Raw genomic sequence first — 23431 nt, 5'->3', positions numbered from 1 at the left:
GGAAGGCTGCGGGGGGGGGGGGCATTGCTAAGAGTGCATCAGAAGGCGAGCCAGGCTATGAGCTATGTCCCATCACCCTGGAACTGCATTTTAACACTAGCCCCTGACTTAGGGATGGCACAGGGAGCTGGGGTTTGGGCTCTGGCTCATTGCTGATTTGGTGTTGGCTCCCCAGCTGCTCCAGCAGTCCTTTGTGTGGCTTTCCTAACTGTTCCCTTTTTATCCTCCAGGGCCCTCATCTTTGTGTCCCATGGCGCTGGGGAGCACTGCGGCCGTTACGATGAACTGGCTCAGATGCTGAAGGGGCTGGACATGATGGTATTCGCCCATGACCATGGTGAGTACCTCTAGCATGCCACAAAGGCTGGTAGAGAGGTCCCTGTCTACTCTGTCCTGTCCCCACCCCACCCCCGCCGTCTTCTTGTCTGATTCTGTTTTCTGGGTTAAAATTTACATGTGATATTATATATGGGACGATGTGTGGCCAGCCATCACTGTCAAATCAGAGTTTGCATGCAGGCTTATTGGAAGCTTGGCTGAGAAACCAAAGCTGGGCCTGTTTCTCCAGGAGCCCACCTGGGCCAAGGAGTCCTATTGTATGTCTATAAGGTTTTTTCTCTCAAAGTGGACACTTGGTTCTATCCCAAAGGACTTCAGGTGGATGCAGTAAGTCAGATTACGTCAAATTTTGATCTCATACGAACCAGCAGAGGTTTATAAAGTGCCTCAAGCTGAGCACACAGGAAACGCCTTGAGTGTGTTTGCACATGTGTGTGTACACACACATACACACGTATGCACATACACGGCACTGTTCAGATTAGGAGGAACAGCTTATTTTGGCTCATGATTTTGGAAGTTTTCGTCCATCATGGTAGAACAGAACAGAGCAACTCAAAGCAGCCAAGAAGCAGAGAGAACAAGTCTGCACTCAGGACCTTTTTCCTCTCCTCCTATTCTGTCAGGTTCCCAGCCTAGGGGATAGCACCACCCACATCCCAATGGTGTCTTCCCCACTTAGCTCATCCTCTACTGAAATGCCCTCAGACACATCCAGAATTGTTCCTAATAATCTCTCAGACATTTCTCAAGTCAGTCGAGTTGACAGTGAAGATTAACGAGCACAAATGGGTGTGCACGTGTAGTCGCATCTGCACAATGCACACCTAACACCCATAGGGGTGTGGGAGTGTTGGTGTGCAAGCACACATGGGGACACACATGCATGCACTCACATGTGTGTAAAGGTTATGTGATTACAAGCAGACAGATATGCACAGATACCTCCAGGCTAAATAAATGGTTTTTTTCATGTGACAAAAAACCCTACTGCCAGCAGTGCTGGGCTCGTTGCCCAAGTCAGTATGTGACTTCCAGTCCTTGTTGCACTAGGATTTGAACTAAGGTCTCAAATATGCTGGGCGAGCAAGCACTATATTGCTGAGCTATACCCTCAACCCAGTATGCAGTCCTTGAGTTATTTTTGTAGTGTTCTCTGAAGCTGGGCTCCCAGTGACAGCGTGGTCATTTCCCCACATCCCAGTGTAGTTCTCTGCCATTCTGCCCAGATTCAGAAAGGCCACTTTGTCTATCTGATATGAGAGTAGATAATTAAATGATGTCGTTGGAAGGAGGGACAGGGGAGTCGTGGCAGTGACTTGAGTCTCCTAGGAGAGAGTCTCTGCAGCCACACACAGAGAAGCTCATGTGAGAAAAACAGCCTGCTAGGTGATTTTTGTCCACAAAGATCTGTGAATTTGATTTGCCAGGAGCTCCTTTTAAGCTAGATGTATGCACGTGTCCCAGTAATTGGGATTATTAACTAAATTCTTCCCTATTACAGCTGCCATGTTCTCTGTTGCTCTGCAGTCAGCCCTGGTTATATTGGTGAGTCTGTTGTTTGGGAGATAATATTCCAGGGTTATCCCCAAGGCTTTTGCGATGGGGACTCTGTCATTATTAAGCCCAATACGCTGCTCACTAAAAAAATCCCAAGACAGGAATGCTTTGTCCTGCTGCATTCGTCTCCATTAAAATCAGTTGTGGCTGTCGTTATGTGCTGGGGACATCTTGAGAGAATTGTTGCACTGAGCACCCTGAATCTCTGGCATCTGTCTTCGAGCTCAGCAGCAGCCCGCTTATCAGATAAACTAGGCCAGATGAAGTCAATGCGAGGCTTTGTTTATATTGCCTGACTGCGGTGCTTAGAAAAACCATTTTTAAAGGATTCTTTTTTTTTCTTTTTCTTTTTTTTTTTTTTTTGAGTTCAGGGAGAAAAGAAGCAGCTTTTGATGTTACCAGAAAAAAAAAATCTGGAGCTGAGGCAGGGCTGTCTATAATGTTCTAAATGGAGGGCGGGGATGGCTGGGTTCACCTGTTCCAAGTTCCCAGAATGACACATTGAAAATACCTCTGCACGTGTCAGTGGGAACCCAACTGAGCATGTGTATATGTGCACATGTATTTGCTTTCTCTCCAGACAAGGGCACGGCCCCACACACAGCGGGTCCAAGTCCCACAAGCCATCTAACGTGGACCTGTTTGAGCCATCCCCATCCTTCACTTCTCTCACCTTCCATGTGGGCCATGATGCTGTCAGATTGCTGAGATAACGTAGAGGAAGGGCCTAGTGGGGGTCAGGGGGATCCGCCCCTCCAGGACTCTTGAAGATGCAGGGTAGACCAGCTGCTGTGCTGTGTCCCCAAATGGTCATGTGCCCAAGACTCTGAACAGGAACAGCTCAGCTAGGATGGGAAGTTCTTATCCAGGCATTGCTGCCTTCAGCTGGGTTGTCTTGGACCTGCAGAGGCCATGGGGCGATAAAGGGAAGCCATAGACAGGAGACATTCAGTGTAGCAGCTGGACAGACAACCCACAGCAGCTTCAATGCTGCCATCCACAGAGCTCGTTCCAGAAGTGCCAGCGTCTGTAATCCTGATGCCGTGTGATGCCATAGTTCTCTCTGCTCAGCCACCTGCTGACTTCTCATTAGGTACACCCCCGGGGCTGTACTGGACCTATCTATCTGTCCATTTTTCTCAGCTTGCCTGCAGACAGAAATTTAGCTGTGCTTTCTATTTTATCTGCTGGAGTTTTCCAGAATGGCCTCGTGGGTTTGGACAGATTACTGGAAGGGAAACCATGATGCTGTCTGTCACTGATGCCTGCCAGCCCTTCTCGAGGCACTTTTCCTATGTTACTTCTAAAGATTGAGGTTACTATTTCTATCTCATAGGTGGGAAATCTAAGGTAGGATAACCCAGGACGATATTCCCTTTGCACTGGGACCATATATGGGTTCACTGTGTGAGACAGAAATCCCACAGCAGCCTAAAGAAGTCTGGTTTCTCTCATGCCACTGTGACAGGCAGGGCAAAAATGGCAAGGTACTCTCAATGCCCCAGACTTTGTCCAGAGATTTGTCCCACAGATGTTACATGTCTATAATGTTCACCCCTATGGACCCTGCTTCAGCCACATGACCTCCCACAAGGAGTACTAAGTAGGATGAGGGAGGGGCTAACGTTCAGACCTTTCTGAGAGATCTGAAACAGGTCCCGCCTGATCCCACCAGCCAGAAATGCTTCCATGGTGCTAGCTAGCTGCAAGGGAGGCAAGAAAATAAAATTCTCAACTGCTAATCCAATCAGGGATCCTGAGAAAGAAGGAGGGAGAGAATAGTCATGGCTGGCGTCCTCTGTACCACACCACATTTATGGGCATTTCCTCTGTGGGTATATTCTGGATACGCTACTAAGTCACAAGGCCGTCTCTCATGCCATCCTTTGCCATAAGTCTGAGGTGACAGCTATTACAAGCATCGACAGTAATATGGTCTCAAGCTCCTAACTGCACATTTACTCTGAGTGGGGTGTTGTGTAAAGAGGGGTACACTGGCACAGTAACTTATAGCCCAGCCAGCCCCTTAGTCCAGCAGCCCTACTCCAAAAGTGTGTGTGTGGTGCTTGTCGCTCTAGGAGAGATGGCTTCCCTCAGTTGAGCCAAGCTCATTTTCAAGTTTCATTGTCCTGTTCATTAGCCCCTCTCTCAGCCACAGAATCTCCCAATCATCTACACGTAGCCCGGACACTAGAACCATCACCGTGTTTGTTGAATGGCTAGAAGAATTTGTAACACACATTAAATGAGACAGAAGTGTTTCAGATCTGAGTTGTAGAACTTCCACATTGAGTCTCTGCAGGAGTAGATCATTGTCAGGACCTGTCGCTGTGGAGTGGGTCTGGTGGCTCCAGAGCTCCTGAGTTTGGTGGCTTGGGGCCAGGGGAGCTTGTGAATGAGGCGAGTGTATGTCCTGAACAGGGGAGCCACAGACCTGATATTTGGATGCCAAGGCAATGATCAGTGTCTCTGAGGTATACAGATAGACCCTAGTTAAGAAAACGCCCTGCAGACCTGCCTACAGCCAGATCTTATGGAGGCATTTTCTTAACTGAGGTTCCCTTCTCTCAGATGACTATAGACTGTGTCAAGTTGACATAAAATTGGCCAGCAAATCAAAATAACTCTGAGATTCCTTCATCTTACACCTGTAAGAATGGCCAGATCAAAAACACTGATGACAATTTATGCTGGAGAGGTTGTGGGGAAAAGGGAACACTTCCGCATTGCTGGTGGGAATGCAAGCTGGTACAACCCCTTTGGATGTCAGTGTGGTGATTTCTCAGAAAATTGGGAAACAACCCACCTCAAGACCCAACAATACCACTTTTGAGTATATATCCAAAGGATGCTCAATCGTGCCACAAGGACATGTGCTCAACTATGTTCATAACAGCATTGTTTGTCTTAGCCAGAACCTGGAAACAACCTAAATGCCCCTTGACCAAAGAATGGATAAGGAAATTGTGGTACATTTACACAATGGAGTACCACACAGCAGAAAAAAAAATAATGACATCTTGATTTTTGCAGGAAAATCGATAGAGCTAGAAAACATTTTTTTTTGAGTGAGGTAACCCAGACACAGAAAGACAATTATCACATGTACTCACTCATGGGTGGTTTTTAAACATAAAAGCAAAGAAAACCAGCCTACAAACCACAATCCCAGAGAACTTAGACAACAATGAGGACACTAAGAGAGACTTACGTAGATCTAATCTACATGGGAAGTAGAAAAAGACAAGATCTCCTGAGTAAATTGGGACCAAGGAGACCTTGGGGGGGGGGGTTAAAAGGGGAGGGGAAAGGCAGGGAGGGGAGCAGAGAAAAATGTAGAGCTCAATAAAAAATTAATTTTAAAAAATTGGCCAGCAGAGTAGGACACTGGCCACAGGGAACCCTGCTTTTGCCTTGGCTACCACTGAAACCCCTGGGGAGCCTGGATGGAGATAGATGTCTGCCTCCCTCATCCTCAGGCCCCGCTGTCTTTGGTCCTCGGCACAGCCCAGACACTGCAGTTCCTAGTTACCGCATGTGAGTCTGTGGCAGTCCAGGCTGAGAGCCAGGGCAAGGGAGGCAGCGAAGCCCCTCTGATCTGTAGGATCGTGCATCTTGTAATTTAGCCAGGCCCTAAAGTCTAAGCAGGGAGGAACAGGAAGGAGAGGGAGCCCTGAGCGCTGAACTCTGACCTATAGAGAATCCTTGTGGAGGGGTAAGCTGGGAGGAACACTCCTTGCTGGGAAGAGCTCTGAGCCTGGCCTAAGTGAGGGGACCCACGACAAGGCCCAGAAAGAAGCAGTGCAGGCGGGCAGAGGTAGAGGGATGCCAGCACATCCGCACAGGTAGAGACACCAGAAGGGAGTTTCCTGTGGCCTTCTAAACATAGCGATTGAAAACCATAGTGGGTGTGCATGCAGTCACTGGGTCTGCAGTTGCTTCTGTGACTCACTCAGAACCCCTTGGCCCTTCACATGGGCATGCTGGCCAGCTAGACTGCGGAGACAGAGGGAGGAGGCGCAGTGCCTGCCATGGAGAGGCAACAGGAATCGACCACCCTGGCACCCTTGTCTCATTCTTTAAAGCATTTTGTCTTTCCCAGCAAGTGTTCTTCTGTCTCTCTAACAGGACTTGTTAAAAATACACTGTTGTCAGGGTGTCACTCAACATCAGGGCACCTGCTCACTGTGTGCAGGTTCCATCCTAGCCCCACTTTAAAAAAAAATAGGAAGGTGGGGAAAAGAAAGGGAAGGGGGCAAGAGGGAAAGAATGGAAGAAGAAAGGATAGAAAGGAGGAAGGAAACTTGAGGGAGTTTACTGGGTCTGGCTTTCTATTTACACAATATAAAGAAAGCATCCTTGGCAAATTAACAGTGAATTAATTATCTGCAAATATTTGAGAGAAAGTGCTAAAGGAAGATTTAAAAAAAAAAAACAAAAAAAACACAAACCCCGAGCCCTCAGCTAGGCTGTGAGAAAAGAGGAAGTTTCAAGGGTTGGCCGTGGGTGTTGGCGATGACATTCTATGCAGGGGTGGACTCCGTGTGGATACACACAGCACTGAGAAAATTCAGGGGCAAGCCCGAAGGTGACCTGTGGTGGTTTCCACGCAGGAGTCAGAGCTGATTCGCTGCCTCGTGAGATGTACTCTGTTAATAGAGGAGGTGGCCACCAGCTGCAAGTCATGCACGTCTGTCAGAAATTCTTGAGAATGTGTTGACACCATTTCTCGCCTTCGTAAATACAAGAGTGAAAATAACAGAGGAAGTTGTTTGCTGATGCTCTGGAGGCCCAGCTGACTTGGGGTGGCAGGGAACAGGAGGAGGTGCAGGGACACTGGTCTGGCCGCCCTCAGAGCACTGGGAGCCTACAGCCCCTGGTGTTTTCCCCTTCTTGCCCCGCCTCTTTCATGTCATGCTGCATTATTCAATTACACACATCCAGACCCTCGGCTTTTGTGTAAATCTCTGATGTGAATCTGTATCAAAATGCCGTTGTTTGCCTCTTTCCTGCTTACGATGAGGTCCCTGCCAGCCTTGGTTGGTTCATCCGTAAGATGAGGGCAGCAACAAGAAGAAAAATGTCCAGTGCTGAGTCTGTGAGCAAGCCAGCTCTTCCATTCAGGGGGCACCAGCACCCCTAGATGTTCAGGTTCGGCCAACCTGTCAGAATCTGGGCACATGCATGCCAATGGACATAGGCTCCCTTGACGCCACTGCTGCTGGCCTTGGACCCACTGTGGGAGCCATTAACTCATACTAGGGCACTGTGTGAGACTCTGCACATGTCCGAGTAAGCAGGGTCAGGGAGGAGCCACAGGGAAGAGTTTGGGGCAGGATTTCAAAAGATGTCTCATGGAGGAGAGGAGGATGGTTAGCAGGGTCCACATGGGGAATCCCAGGCCTTCATTCTCTGGTAACTAACTACTCGTCTGACTGAATGCCCAACACCAGCTGGGAACAGGGACAAGTTACTCGAACATGCTAAACCTCAGTTTCCTCACCAGATAACGGAATATTGAAATGTCTGTCTTTTTTTTGTTTTTTTTTTTTTTTTTTTTTTTTTGGTTTTTCAAGACAGGGTTTCTCTGTGGCTTTGGAGTCTGTCCTGGAACTAGCTCTGTAGACCAGGCTGGGCTCGAACTCACAGAGATCTGCCTGCCTCTGCCTCCCGAGTGCTGGGACTAAAGGCGTGCGCCACCATCGCCCGGCTGAAATGTCTGTCTTGAACTAGAGTGTGGATTACGTTGTCACATGAATGGAAGGGGTGCAGTTGTTTTTGTTTCTCCATATAGAGTACGATCTGGCCTTGGATTCACAATCTTCCTGCCTCAGCCTGCTGAGTGCAGGGGTGGCAGGCTATATCTCCATTCTTAGTGCAGATGGAATTGTTACCAAAGATTCTGGTACAGTGTTTGCTGTTGTTTGGTTCCAAGATGTCCTCAAAGGTCCATGTGTTGAAGGCTCGGTCCTCAGCTGGGGTGAGGTGGGGACTTTAAAAAGGTGAGGCCTAGTGGGAGGTCATGGGTGGGGGATAAAGTTTGCCTCTCTTTAGCTGTCCAGCCAGGAGGTGAGGAGCTTTGCCCCATCACACACGGCCACTATGATGTGCTACCTCCCATATGACAAAAACAAAGCCTAATACCCAAGACTGACTGACCCCTCCATAACCATGAGCCAAAAATACGCGTCTCCTCTTTGTAAGTTGAAAAGCCTGGGCGTTTGGCTACAGCAACACAGTAATCCAGCATTAGAGGTTCTTGGTAGCCTCAGGCCCCATGGTTCAGCTACTTGCCAAGTGACAAATTCTAAACGATGAATTGTTGTTACGTGATTTTTCTGAGTCAGAGTCTTGCTATGTAGCCCAGGCTGGCAAGAACTCAGTGTCTCCCTGCCTTGGCCTGCCTGGCACAAGGCTTTAAGGCATTTGCAACCACATCCAGTCTCGAATTCTGTCTCTTGACAGCGGAGACTTGCCTGAGCTGGCATCACTCTGATGCTCTTAAGTTACGAATTGCTGATGTTGGCTCGTTTCTACAGCTAAACTGAGTGGCTACAAATTTTCTTTGGGGCACAGTTTTCTGTCTTATAAGGCCCTGAGGCCCTGAGGACTCAGAGGGTCTTGAATCTCTTTCGTCGGCTCATGTGCCTGCTCAGGAAACACATGAAGTGCCTTCCATGAGGGTCAGTGCGGGCTAGGCCAGAGCCCTCCAGGGCCCTGCAGTTTAAGTTCTTATTTCCCTGTGTTCCATCCTTGCCATCAGCCGTGAAGTACAGAGTTGTATGGCTGTTCTCTCTGGCGTGTGTCACTGCCCCTGAAACCTTGACCTTGCTGCTTACTGTCTGTGTGACCTCAGGAAGATTTCAGAGCCTCCCTGCTCTATTTTATAAGATGGGACAGTAGTCTGTGCACAGTGGTGCCCGGTATGCAGATCTTCATAGAGGGCAGCTTGACCGGAATAGTGGTGTTGAAGGAAGAAGCCCCAAAGCAGATGGGCCCTGGTGCAACAGCTAAAAGCAAGCAAGGCTTTATATCAGACAAAAAGGGGGCTCATTCCAAAAGTCTCACCACAGAGACTGTCATGCTGGGGGGTGGGAGGGGAAGGGGTGGTGGTGGGGGTGTGCACTTTTAATCCTAGCACGCTAAAGGCAGAGGCAAGTATAGCAGCTATGAGTTCAAGGCTAGCCTGGTCTATGTAGCAAGTTCCAGGCAACCCTGGGCAACATATGTGAGACTTTGTCTAAAAAGCAACATTGTTACTATAGCCCATCCTACTTCCAGAACTCACAGAGATCTTTCTCGTGTATTTTGAAAGTGAAGCAGGAGAGCTGCTTAAGTCTCCTGCTTTTTCTGGAAACTGACCCAGGCCACCCAGGGACGATTCTTGCAGGCTTCCACTGCTGCCGTCTCCATCCCTGTGCTGCCCCTTGTCACTAACTCCATCATTCTTTGTCGGTGCCGTGTGTGGCCTAGAACTTCCTGACCTTCTGACCCCAGATTCACAACCTTGTGCCTCACTCTCCCGAGTGCTAGGATTTAAGGTGTGTGCCACTATGCCTGGCACAAACTTCAATAATATTATTATTACATTTATTTGTGCTTGTGTGTACACGCGCTCACGCTGGAGCACATGCATGCCACAGCATTCATGTGGAGGTCAGAGGGCAGCTTTGGGAGTCAGGTCTTTCCCTCCCACCTTAGTTCCCAGGGCTGTCATCAACTGTGTTCGCGTACACAGGAGCAGCAAGGGATCCCAAAGAGCTACCCATGAATCAGGCACCCTGTTTGCTCAGCTACATGGAAGTGGCAGGAACCTGCAGGGTGTGTGTCTGGTGGCAGCTATTTGGGGCTCTGACAGCTGAGTTGGGGGGTGGAGCAGGGGCAGGCCATCTTCCCTGGACGCTGTGGGAGCTGCCGAGTGATTTTTTCTGTTTGTAGTATTTCAAGAGGAATTTACCCTGAAGACATAGTCACTGGTCCAGAATTACTCATGTGGTCCCTCAGATGAAAATATTTAAGGTTTCCTGGCGAAAAAGAAAACAGAATCGCTCTAGGGCTCTAGGAGAGGCAGTTTCTGGAGTGTTTAAATGAGTCACTTGTTGAAGGAGGAAAGAAAGCAAGATTACACGTGGTTTTGTGTCGAAAGAAAGCTTGAGCAGGGAGGGTGCCTGCTCCAGAGATGATGCTCTCTTTGGTCCTGGGAGTGAGGAAGGTTGGCCTGTTATAGGTTATACCCACAATACTTTTATGTATCGTGGGTTATATCTATTATCGCGCATATTATGGGTTACACCCAGGTATAAGAGAAGAAGCACCGACTCTGAGGTCTGGGTTCCCGTAAACTACTGGCTTTGTGACCCTGGGCAGATCACCCAGTCTCTCTGAGCCTATTTTCCCACCCTCTGCAGGAGAGGACCCCAAGTCTCTTAGTCCCCCGGGGTCAGTAGCATGGAGCATGGCTGACCCAGGAAACCCTTCTGATACTGGCTGTGATTCCATACTAGGCTTGGAGAAGTCTGACCCCTACATGTCCCTTTACTGGAAGCCATGTGCATCAGGTCCAGAGGAAAGTCCATTTCCCCAAATCCTGGAGGTTCGACAAAAGTCAGCATTCCTCAGGAATTTGTGAAGCAGGGTCTCCTCCACCAAAGGAGCCATGTCCCTTATCACTGGCAGAAGGGACAGACAGCTGTCTGTGGTGACTGTTAGCGTACCAAAGTGCTTGCTGGCCTCCAGGCTCCCTCAGAACTTGTTACACATTTCAGAGTTGATGGCCTGCTTGCTCTCCCCAGCCCTTCTTGCCTTCCCCACTTCCTTAAACTTCCCTAGCTCATAGACTCCCCTGCTTCTCCTCCTCTTCCTCCTTATAGCCCTGCTATTTCTGCTGTGCCCTCTTTCTTGTCTTCTCTTTTGCCCTTACTCTGTCCTCCCCATGCTCTACCCCCCTCTTCCTCTCTCTCTTCCTCTTCCTTGCTCTCTCTTCCTCGTTCTCACATGTATTCTGATCTGCTCCTGCCTCTCTCCTGGTCATGTTCAATCTACTACTTTCTCTCTCGGCTCTGGACTCTTCCAGATGCCTCTATCTGAAAAACCATCCCCTTAACCATATACTGTTGTCATGTCGTCAGTTTATACAATGAGCTGGTCCTTATGGTGTGTGCCCTTTCACAGCCTGTGCAGGTTGCTTACCACAGTGGTACATACATGATTCTTTAGCCTCCCCAGGTGCTCCCCAGAGTGCTAAGGCTGGAGAATCCTTTGAACCCTGAGTTCATGTTTTACTTAAAAATAAGACCAGTCATAGCACAAGGTGATACTTCTTTTTAAAAATGTAATCTATTTTTATTTTATATTCATTGGTGTTTTGCCTGCATATATGTCTGTGTGAGGATATCAGAAGCCCTGGAACTGGAGTTACAGACAGGTGTGAGCTGCCATGTAGGTCCAGGGAATTGAACCTGAGTCCTCTTGAAGAGCAGCCAGTGCTCTTAACCGCTGAGCCATCTCTTCAGCCCCAAATGATTTTTCTTATTAATGGTTATTTTACTCCTGATTATTTTGGCAAGGAGCCTTCCAAACCTTGTTTGATGTGACTAATGACGTCATTGGAGAAGGTCCAGTTACTGTGGCAGAGGGGCACACAGCTCATGAAATACAGGCTCAGCTCTTCACTATGGCCTGGAATGGCCCTAGCTCTTCCAGGACTTCCCATCCTTTGGTCCATGTACTCTGCGTACCAGGCCTGTGGCTAAGACACCCAGAGGTCAGTTGTGCAGCACAGGGAGCCATCACACAGGAGGTGGAGGAGATGAGGAGAAGCCACTCCCACTCTGCTGCCCCCCTGCCCCTGCCTGGGCAGCTCCTTTGCTTCCCTTCCCCCAGGCCCTTAGGCTTTAGGAGCATGAAGGAGCTGCAGCGGGTCATCCATCCATAAGGAAAAGCATGCTCTCACCCCAGGGCACGTCAAAGTGGGTTTCTGCCTTGAGTAGAGAGAGGCCTACTGAGGAGGGGTTACTGACCTCAACAATAGTGCTGGGCTCACTGGGTACTGAAAAGTCATAACTAAACATGGTGTAAAAATGCGAAGAATGAGGGGCTGCAGAGACAGCGGTGACAGAGATCCTCAGAAAGACAGCATGAGGCCGCTCAGCCCAGAATGGGCCCAGAGCTAGTGGCAATGCTGCAACCCAAACACCCTGGGCATGTGCTTCCACTCAAAAGTGGGGAATTCAGCCTGGAAGAGACAAAGCCAGGCCGAAGCCCCATGGCTAGACAGGGCTCCTCTCCTAATGGCGTGTGATGGAGGCCACTGCAGGGGTGGCATACAGAAGCATGGGCTTGACGACAGGTATGGCAAAAGTTTGGAGATGTCTAAAACAGCCCAGGGGGAGGAGGATGGTGCTGATGCCAACCGCTTGGCCAGCTCCTACCAGCAAACCCATCAGGATGTCCCAGAGGAGGGCTTTGGGGTCAGGCAGAACGCTGGCTGCTGTCCCCGCCGTGGATTCCTACTTCTGCCTTAAGCAGTTGCTGGGGATATCTGGGGTGCCTGGCCAGGGTGCCCCAGCTCTTTCCCAACACACAGCTTCATGCAAGTGGCAGAACTTTTGAGAGTTAACGCTGGCTGTGACTGGGCAGCAGCCTCTCCAATGACCCAGCCTCCCTGAAACGTCCATGTTCTGGCCAGCATAGTGGGGTCCAGCTCACACCTCTCTCAGTACCCACCACCACCACCACACACCTGCTCCAGACTCTCATATCCCTAATTTGCTTTAGGATGGCATTTACCGAAGGGTGTATTTTTAGTGTCCTGGTCATATGTTCCTTTCCCAGCTAAAGTTGGCTCCTCCGGTGTTGTTAACTTTCTGTCTCCCTCCTTCACTACTGAGGTTATGGCCACTGAGGCCAGGGAGGACAATGGCATCTGTGACACGAATAAACTGACCTCCTCCCTGAGGACCCCTGTCCTCGGGTTAGCCTCATTTCCAACTTTCCCACAGCTGGGGTTTCATTTCTTGATGAGTTTGAGAATGAGGAGCAATGAGAGGGAAGGGGCAGGTGCCGGGGAGGACTCCAGGGGTTGAGCTCAGCACAGAGGCTGAGTGGATAGTAAGAGTCATGCAGCTGGACACAGCTGGATACAGGCAGGAGCTGTGTCCACCTGAGACACGGGATACCACTGGACAAAAGTCAGATGAAGAGCCTGTCATTTGTCAGCGGTTGAGAGCAAGCTCATCCCAGAGTGAGCTCTACCCAGGAGAGAAGGAGAGTAGGGTTTATAAAGCCAAAACCATAATTACATTATACCAGAGGCAGGCCAGGGGCAGAAGTTTTAACTCAGTTGATTAAAACAGCTTGCTTTATGTAATAAAACAATAGACCTCCCCAAACTGCAGGTGCGGCTGCATGAGACTGCTCTCCTCTGCAGGCTGCGCTTACCAGGGACAGGGACAGTTGCACAGAGCAGGACATACAGCTGGCTGAAACAAGGCAAAATGGAGTCACTCTGGGCAGTTCATTCCCCGCCAGTCTCAGGGAGAATCAAATCGTTGACTCATTGTACAGGGGTTACATTGGGTCCTTCGGTACATTAATTGAACAAATGCTGTCCAGTTAAATAAAGAGGGACTGATCATTGGACATAGGGGAGAAGGGCAAGAGGACCTGTAAGGCCCGTCAGTCAGGTGGTCAGCCATGATTCCATCAGGCCAGCTACAGAATCAGGAATTGTTGGCCTCTCCTCAGCAGCTAGTCGAGTTAAGCCTTTTGCAGAGTTGTAAGGCTCTATTTATTTTTAGGAAAATATTTATATCATCTACAAGGACCAACTGTTATTTGGATGCATAGTCAGGCGTAATTCATTTAAGAAATGAGTTGGGTTTTTTTTTTTAAAAAAAATGACAAATTATTCCCAGATACAGCAGAACTAGTAACAGGTAACAGGTTTTTTTTTTTTTTGAGTCTGAGTCCAGGCCTGGGGGGCTGGTGTGCCTAACCATACCGGAAGCATTATCAAACTTCAGCCGTGCATAGACCTGTTGGCATCCAGGCTTGCAAGGGGAACAGGGCAGAAGAGCTGGGCCAGACAATGACAACTGTAACTTAGCTTTAAAGTGAGTACCCATAGTTCAGCCTGTTGTGCTGACTGGCCCTGTAGTCTTTTATGTAAAACTCCCCTGGGGACTCCTCACCAAATCAGATGTTGACTTTTGAGCCCTGGGATTAGCTGTGCCAAGAGGAGGAGAATTGAAAGGCTGGGGAAAGGGCGTGGCCTATTGAGCTGTAGCATTTCGCATAGCAGACTGGTGGCAGGCTTGGGCACAGCCCACCTCCTTCACCCCTCCAACCCCCCGCCCGACCCCGTTCACAGCAACCTCAAGCCCAGGAGATAGTAAGTGAAGACTCATTGTTCTTTACCTATTTGAGACATTTAGGATGTGGATGCAGATCCTCCACTGGGTGGGACAATTCATCCCCCACACCTCACCCCCACCTACCCCTGTCATAGGAGATGTGGGGAGACATTTCTATTCCCTCTAGACAAGGAGGAAGCTTTCCTAGCCCGATCTGCACAGCCAGAGACAGCAGACGCTGGCAAGTCTGATTTCCCCATGCCTCCCTGAACAGAGGCTTGCATGCAGTTTACAGTGATGGGACCTGTGTCCCAAGCAAGGAAAAGGGTATTCTTGAGCCTGGGGATGGCCTGTCATGTAAGTGTATTATAAAATTTACCCATTTACATGTATTAAAATTTCCATAACCAGTTTTTAAAATACATCAGATCTTAAATACTGTTTTATATTAAACAAACTCTAAACTTGCTTTTGAACTGGTTTTGTGTTACCGCTTTAGGCTTAACTTTGATACCGTATGCAGAGATAGAAGCTGGTGTCTCCCTCCAGCTTTGTCCCTGTAAATAAATTATATTTGTACTTCGTGTGACCGACCACAAGCATAATCCTAGGCATATTAAGGGAATTTACTCATTTATAGGGTGAGTGATAATAAACTTTTATTTATTTATTTTTGCTTTAATGATTTACAATAAACTAGCAACTGTCATGGGATAGGGTTTTTATACACTAGAGCAATTTATCCCTTTTAAGATTTTGAGTTTTGAAAGTTACAAAGTTTGAACTGATGCTCTTTTCGTAGCAAAACAAACTTTAAACCAAAAATACAGTTTGTGGGAAAACTGGGAATTTTATTTTCGTGATCCTTTTATAGTGTACTCTTACAAAATCTAAATCAGTTTAACAGATCTTTAGTATTAGGTAGCTCATCACAAAGAGTATAATTACAGGAGAGAACAGGAAGGTCGGTTTCCACAAGGAGACATTTACAAGAATAAAAAGGTGCACACATAACTGCAGCTGTGGTCATGACTCAGGTTTAACAAAGTTAGCAAAGACCCAGATGACCAGGCATTTTCAAGTCAGGTGTTATTACATAAGTAGATCATTATAACTTTGGGAATGTTAACAGATTTTAGCCATTAAGCATTTTCACCTTAAATCTCCTCTCCTATAAACACTGTACAACATATTCACACCTCTTGTGATTGGCTTCAAGCTTTTATGGTTTTGTCTCTATATAATTTATCTTACCTAAAATAATTTAGCATTTTTATGGTCTCACTGATCCTGAGAGAGAGTTACATCTCGGTAAGAGATTCAGCAATATCAGTAACCTTGAATGAGAGAGAAAGTAAGAGACTGAGCAATACCAGTGATCTTGGATGAGAGAACGTTTTTGTAAACAAGAACCAAGAAGGGGGTTGGGGTTAGCCAAAGAGCTAAATAGCTGTAACTACATCTTAACCTTAACCTATAAATCCCCTTGATTAAACAATTAAAAATGGATAAATACCATGAGGCATAATAACATTAACAATTGCTATTTGCTCTAAGAAATTTTCCCTAAAGCAGGGGTTGTGGGGACTTAGGCAGTATCTGTCTTCGGGGCCTTTACCCAGTATGTGTAGCGGCTTTCCGACAGCTGCAGAGGTGAACACATCCCCTCTGTTCTAGCCTGTATGCCCTACTTTCTGCAGTTTTCTAGCCTGTATGCCCTACTTTCTGCAGAAGACCTTGAGGCTTTATGCAGTTAGGGCCGAACTGCATGTGAGTAGCTGTGAATTGTGCCAGGATGCTCAGATGAGTGGCCAGTGACCTTGCCTACCTCCACCTTCCTGAGGGAATACTTACATTGCATAAGCCCAGCTGTGATTATTTTGAGCAGGCACAGCTGGAGTTATGAAGATGACAGTTGTGCGGCTTAGAAGTTTCTAGGCAACATCATCTTATAATAAAAGGCTGAATCCAGATTCTGCAGTAGGGTAATGTAGTAAATTAGTATTACCTGTCTATATTCTGCTAAACCACTGGGCCTTGTAAGTCTCTGGATAAACCTTACAGAAAACATAAGACAGACTTTATGACTTACGCAGCCTGTGGTTGGTTATTTATCGCAATCATCATTCAAGTGATGTTTACAGCATCTCACAGAATTTGGCTGACTGTGATGCTGGAGTTATTATGGAGAGATTTTAGACATGGAATCTCTTTAATCCTTCCTATGTATGAGCGTCTCATTAGCTGGTTTTATTATAGGCATCTTTAATCCATGGGATAAGCAATAGTAGCCTTCTAGCTGTTCTCAAACACACAATGCTTTTTTTTCTGGACTGTTCTGTTGTTCTTTTTTTCCCTGCCACAGAGTCGGGGGAGCCAGCAGGACAGGGCCTTTGGAGGAAACAGACACAAACATATTTGGTCTGAAGTGGGCAGCCAAATCCTGTCTGTAGAGCCAACTTCCCCGTGAGCTAAATCAGCATATGACAGTTTTTCAAGAGTATCCACACCCGAAAGGCAATTATTTCTCTCTAAGACTGAACCCAGTGATCTACGTACCCATAACCAATTTTATGTGTGTCTGCAGATGGGGCCAGATATAACCTGAGAAGTTTAGTAAGTTTTCTCCATCTTAAAAAAAATATCGATTTGCAGGATATTATGATTCTATAAAGCAGGGAAATCTTGGCTCTTTTGTGGGTCAACCCTCTAATATTTTTTTTCACCTTGGCCCTTTTAAACTTATAAGTGCCTGTAAGCTAGGGGCCATTAAACAGAAAATCCTAAAAACGCAGACATTTAAGGAACCCAGAAAGTGGTAGAAACAAAAGCAAGAGTATCCAGGCTTGATGGTGCCGAAACAAAGGCAGACAGCAGGCAGAGGGCAAAGAAGAGCCAAGAACAGAAAGAACATCCTGTCTCAAAGGATGCCGGGTTGGAGATGCAGGAGAGAGGACCCAGCACAGCCTTTATCTCCAGTCTCCTGCCAAAGCCGTGCAGCCAAGAGACTCTCCCCCACAGGAAAACTGGCCACACACCCCTTGGCCATCTGAGGTGGGATCCTATGCTCACCAGCCATAAAGACTGCCAGGATGTCTGGGGTCTCCCCGGTGATAAAGAAAGGCAGCTTTAGTGACTGCCCTTCCTTCAGTTCCTGCCCTGGTACCTTTCAGCAGCCACCCTGTGCCCTGCACACCAGGCTCTTTTGCCCTGGTTGGGACCTTGCCATACAGGGCTCAGCCTCAAGACTGTATGACCCACTCCCATATGGCTGGGGAAACCCTTGGGAGAATGGAGCAGGATTTGACTAGGTTTGGACTCTAGGCATGACTGACTGCAAGGCAGAGTTGGGTGGCAGGGATGAGAAGGCTTGAGATCAGAGAGGTGTGGACAATGGAAAGGGGGAGGAGCCAAGTGAGAGGGGAGGCTTGGAGTCGCACGAATACCATGTCAGAAAAGAGGTTGGCACCGCTCATGGAGCATAGACCACAAGAAACTCTTCCCAAGAGGAGGGGAGACCTGGGTCGGCTTTTAAGCCACAGTGAACTCAGAGAGTGAGCTGGCTCTCTGGTCCCCAGGGAAACCAGGGAAAGGAACTGTGGTGGCTATTCTTGGTTGTAAACTTGACTACATTTGGGATTAACTAAAACTCAAATGGCTGGGCACACCTGTGAGGGACTTTTTAAATTAAATCATTTCAAGTGGGAAGACACACCTTTAATCCAGATCTTGGGTGGGAAGATCCACTTTGAATCTGGACCGCACCTTCAGTTGGCAGCCGATGTAAGGACGTGGTAGAAGGAAGCTTGCTCTCTTTGCCTGCTTCTCCTGCCTTGCCAGCATTAGAGCCCACTTCTGTGGGATTCTGGCACATACCGAAGACAACTGGGCCATTCAGCCTTGTGGACTGAGCAACTGCTGGATTCTTGGACTTTTCATTCATAGGCAGCCATTGTTGGATTAGCTGGACCGAAGCCTATATGTCATTCTAATAAATCCTCTGTGTATTTGTGTGTTTATACACACATACATGAGATATATATATGGAATTTATTAGAGAGAGATTTGTTCTATAAGTTCTGTTCCTTTAGAAAACCCTGACAAAATACAAGGACAAGCGGAAAGGCACAGAGCAATAGCGGGGCGAGAATAAACAAGCTGAACCATGCAGTCACTCACTCAGGCATCCACGGAGATAGAGATAAGACAAGGATTTAAGCAAAAGTTCGCAGCCAGGATTTCCTTGGTGTCTTGACTCCCAGAGGAAGGTGCTGGGGAGGGGCCCCTGTCCGTACTCACTCCCATACTAGAGAGTAACCCAGACAGAAACGCCAAAACCTGTTTCCTAGGAGGCCCAGAGGACTTGGTTAGTTTTGGTATTGGGAAACACAGTGATCATTCTGGAATTCTATGGCCCTGGAGTAAGAGTTACAGGGACCCGGAATGTCTCAGGGTCACCTCCTCTGTAATATTTTACCAAGCCACAGAGACACAGAGTAAGGCCTAGCCTCTTGAGTGGCCTCCAAATGTGTCCACACAAGACACGGAGAATCCCTCTAGGTAAAGTCTGTTGAGAGCAGGCTCATTCCGGAAAGACCTCTTGACTCCGAAGAGGGGAAGGGCAGGGTTTATAAAGCTAAAACCGCAACTACATCACACAAGAGGCAGGCCAGGAGCAGAAGTTTAAAAAGTTTCAGTTCAGTTGACTAAAACAATTTATTTTATATTGTCAAACAGTGGACCTCTTCAAAACTTCAAGTGCAAATGTATGAGAATGCTCTACTCAGCAGGATGCAGTCAGTGGGGACTAGGGAGCGATTGGCAAAGCACAAGATGAAATTAGCTAAAACTTGGACAAAATGGAGTCACTCTGGCAGTGTCTAGGTCTCTAGAGGAGACCCAACCCACCAGACAGTCTGACTCCAGGCTTAGTAAGCAGAGGTTGAATTCTATGTATGTCTCCGGAGCCACCAGTTCTGACCAGTTCTGACCAGTTCTAAGCTGACCTTGTTCTGGGGGAGCTGGACAGCCATAGCAGTGGGACACTGGGCAGGTGTGATAGCTTCACGTTGAGGGGGTGAGGGGTGTAATATGGAGCTGTGATTCAGTTTTCTTGTAGTGGCCTGGTGGTACATGCCTATAACCCCAGCATTCAGGAGGCCAAAGTAAGGGGATCAGGAGTTCATAGCCAGCCTGGTCTAGTCTACAGAGTGAGACGCTATCTTAAAAAATTAAGCAAGGCAGTGGTGGCACACATCTTTAATTCCAGCACTCCAGAGGCAGAGAGACAGGAGGATCTCAGTGAGTTCGAGGCCAGCTTGGTCTACAAAGTGAGTTCTAGGACAGCCAGGACTGTTACACAGAGAAACCCTGTCTCAAAAAAAAAAATTAAAATCAGGCCAGACATATACCCTGGAGGCACTGTGCACTGTGGAGCCCTTTCCTGCAGGACTCTACTGTCCCCTGGCTGCTGGGATGGCTCAGAAGAGGCTCTGCCTGTGGCTACACGTGTGTCGCTGCCAGAACTGGCTCCACACCGTGCCCAGACACCATCTAAATTTAAATCCTCTGCCTCCTGGTTAGGTAACAAGGACCTGGACTCTGCTGCTGCTTCTAAATTCTGACAGTTTTCCTAAAGACAGTCACAGAAGGTGGAGCATGTGTCTGTCCTCAGTCACCAATCAGTGGGACACAATGTGATATTCTAGCACTCTTGAGGAGGAGGCAGGGGGAAGGAAGCTGCTGAGGTGATGGGGGGCAGCTTCCCAGGCCAAAACTGGGAGAAAATGCCACTGTTCCTGTCACCAGGCAAGGGCCTGTCTCTGTGTCCCCACTTCCTATGTGTTGGGGGGAGTTTTGGTTCCGTGTTCAGTTCCTTCTGCAGAGTGGATCTACAAGGAGGCCCCTCCCCTTCTCATCCTCTGGGGTGAGGATGGTCTTCAAGTCCCCAAGAACTGAAGCCATAGGTTTGGCCCTGGATATGAGCACCAGGCTCTGTGCTTTGCAATAGCTGCCTTTCCCTTTGGTTTAGCAAGACCCTGCTGCAGACGGCGCTACCCTGGAGGAGCCCGCATGGTTGTGTGGGGTGCACGCTGAAGATCTGCTAGGGGGATAGGGTGTTTTGCGAGCTGAGCCTTTCTGTGACAGAGCTCAAACTGCAGCACGTGACCAGGAAGTGGCCAGCCCATCAACAACTAAAAATAAATGGCTGGGCCTCTGCCAACGCTAAGGACAAGCAGGAGTGAGTGAAGGGCTGGAGGGAGAGGGCGGGGTGGTACCCAGCTGGCCCTCAAGTGGAAGAGCCAGTCCAGCATCTGGGTAGGAAGGGTGCTTCCTAAGCCTCTGGTGATGATGTCTTCAACTTGGAGGTAGCACTGGGGTGACATGTGCTCTTCAGGGCTTCATAGCTTTTGTTTGATTTCCGTTCTGTGAGTTGACTGGGAGTCAGGTGGAGGATTCTTGCCCCCACCTGACAAGTCAAGACAGGGCCAGCTCTCAGAGTGCAGCTGCATTCTTAGGGCCACGCGTCTTGTTCCCATCGTGGTAAGAGGACCCTCGCCTCACGTGTGACAGACACTCTGTGGTACCAAGAGCCCTTAGGACCTGACTGGACATCTGAAAGAGAAGCTAAATGCATGGATTTCACTGAAGGCCTGCAAGAGAGCTTGACCTCAGGGATTCCTGCCAGAGATGGGATTGATAAGGACTCATGGGGACCCTGGAAAGAGCAGGCTGGCAAGAACTGCCCCCACTCTGCTCATTATGAGCACAGACAGGCCTGAAGAAAGTGTGAGACGCAGCTTGCTAGCTCTGGCCTGAGTCCGTCGACTTAGAGGCAGCTGCGCGAACAACTTGAGTGGCTGATGTCCTCGGGACCTTGCAGCTCCCATGTGGGCTCTGGTACCATGGAGGATGGTACAGCAGAAGCCTAGAGAGACCCTCGCCCCACAAGCACCTCACCCCCAACGTAGTCCAGCACCGCCTTGACCACTCTAGGAAACAGAGCCTGTGGGAGAAGCCAGCTACCCAGTGGGCTCAGCATAGCCTGGAAGTCAGTCACCAGACTCTGGGGGGCCTCCCATGCACAGCTGCTGTCTCAGTGCCAGTGGGCCCTAGAGCCAGATCCTCCACTTCTAACCACATCACCGTGCTGGGAACGGCGACCAAGGCCTGCTGGTCTCTGCCTTCCAAGCACCCAGCACTAATAGCTGTTTGGTGAACAGTTGTTGGAGCTGAGGGTTCTCCTAGGCTGTGGGGAAAGTCAGACTTGGGAGCCAAACACCTGTGAGTATAAACTGGGGTCAGAGATGGCCTGTGTTTAAAGAAAGCTGAACAACTGTTTCCTGACTGGAAATTCCATCATATGGTACATGTTACTCTTTCCACAAAATGGCCTGTTTATTCCTTCAGTATCCCTTTGCAGGAAGCACGCTTGGAGACATTAAGAAAGTTGTCCCAGGAGGCACAGCCATAGTGTGGCAATGCCAGATTCAAATCTCCACACCGCTTCACCTTGCTGCAATTAATTTTAGGAAGCTGCTTTTGGAGTTGCAGCCACAACTCCCACTAGGGCCTGCCTCTGAGAAGCCTGGCTTGGTTGGGTGCAGTCCCTCAAGCAAGTGGCCTTGGGTTTCTGCACCACGTGACAGGAGAACTCCAGGAATAGCTCATGACAGGCAGTCTGGTGAGGTGTGGTGCCAGCTCCCCATCTTCTGCCAAGGCTCTGTAGATGTTCCAACTCCCCGAGGTGTCACCTGAACCCAGCTGGGGGGCAGAGACAGAAGCGGGGCCCATCACTGGAATGAAAAGATAGTCCTCTCCTGATTCTCAGTGCCTCTGCGTCCTGTGGCAGTTACATTGCCTGGGCCCCCGAGGGACCAGTTGTCTATTGACACTCAGCTTCTCTGGTATCTGAATCTGCTGGTGGGGGATTCAGGGCCTCTGTGCCTTACTGGCTTATCTTCCTCCTGAGACTCTTTTACAGCAGAACACAAACCCAGCAGGTCAGACGTGACTTCTGCCAGGGACTCTGCCTTGCCTCTGCTTTGCTTCTAAAACCCATATCCCAGCCTGACTGTGGCCTTCAGGGTGAGGCCTGCCGCAGTGGTGATCCACAGAGGTGAACCGCAGAGGTGATGGAGAGCTCCTTGGCCCCCATCAGAGACACACAGGGCCACTTAGCACACTGTCTGGCAATTACTTGTCTGTACAGATTGGGAGAACCTAAGGGTGTTTATTCAGTAGAAACTTTCTTTACCAAAAAAGGAGAGGAATCCTTTGCTGTGTTTTCACAGGAGGCAGAGAGAGATTCTGCAGCCCTGAGTGGAGAAGCAGGACAGGCTACAGAGTCTGGGGTGTACTCAGTCCGCACCGATTGATGCTCCCGCCCACCCAGAACCAAGGGTCTTGAGGCCCCTGGAACCCAGCGAGTCTGTGGAAAGGTGCTGCTTCTGTGTCCTCAGTCATTCCTGGGAGCATCGCTCCTCCCAGCGAGCAGGGAACCCTGGGTGCCAGTGACAGTCTCTGATGCCCATGACACATGGTCCAGAAGAAGGCATGCCAGCTCTACAGAGTACTCTGTGTGTGGCACAGAGTTTGGGAGCTTTGGCCACACCTGTGACGGGGGAAGGAGACCCAGTGAGAGATGCGGATGGGTCTGGGGGTGAATTGCTGCCTGGTGGGGTTGAGGGCTGAACCAGACACTGCATCTTGGAACCACAAGCAGAGCTGGTTCTTTATAATGGGAGTTATTAAGAGCCTCAAGGACCCCCGAAGCCCCAGAGTGGTGCTGCCCTCCCGGCCAGGGCATATTTGCACTTTTTCAAACAAATGCTGTCATTGACGTGACCTGGCAGGTTGACTGATTCTCCCATTGTTTTGCTCTAATATATATCTGATTCCTTATGAAGGTCTTTTGAAAGAGCAAGAGAGAAAATTGTAGGTGGCTCCCCCATCCTCCTCGCTCCCTACAACAGAGCTATTAAGAAGAGATTGACACTGTGTCTTTCAGCTCCGTGCCCCAGCACAGAGAAGCCGGGCTGCCAGTTAATTAGAGGTAAGGCCGGCTGCCGCCAGAGGCTGGGCCCACAGGCTCCACCGCACGCCGAGCGGGGCTAGCTGTGGCTCTGCAGGTTCTGCACATGCCCCGGTCTTATCCGTGCTCTAATGGGCACCTGCCA

The 23431-nt window shown here is 48.9% G+C and overlaps 1 protein-coding gene across 4 annotated transcripts in view; it reads left to right on the top strand.

The window, feature by feature from the left end:
• Positions 1 to 23431, top strand: part of Mgll (monoglyceride lipase) — a 103586-nt gene that overhangs the window by 36419 nt on the left and 43736 nt on the right. For all 4 annotated transcript variants that reach the window (XM_075983542.1, XM_075983540.1, XM_075983541.1 and 1 more), the window contains exon 3: positions 231 to 337. In XM_075983542.1, coding sequence (XP_075839657.1) covers positions 231 to 337 — 107 coding nt within the window. The remainder of the gene's footprint in view (positions 1 to 230; positions 338 to 23431) is intronic.

This window comes from Microtus pennsylvanicus, chromosome 8, assembly GCF_037038515.1.
Source record: "Microtus pennsylvanicus isolate mMicPen1 chromosome 8, mMicPen1.hap1, whole genome shotgun sequence".
Classification (NCBI taxonomy): domain Eukaryota; kingdom Metazoa; phylum Chordata; class Mammalia; order Rodentia; family Cricetidae; genus Microtus; species Microtus pennsylvanicus.
The sequence above is the reverse complement of the archived record's forward strand: the minus strand, read 5'-3'. Positions and strand labels throughout refer to the sequence as shown.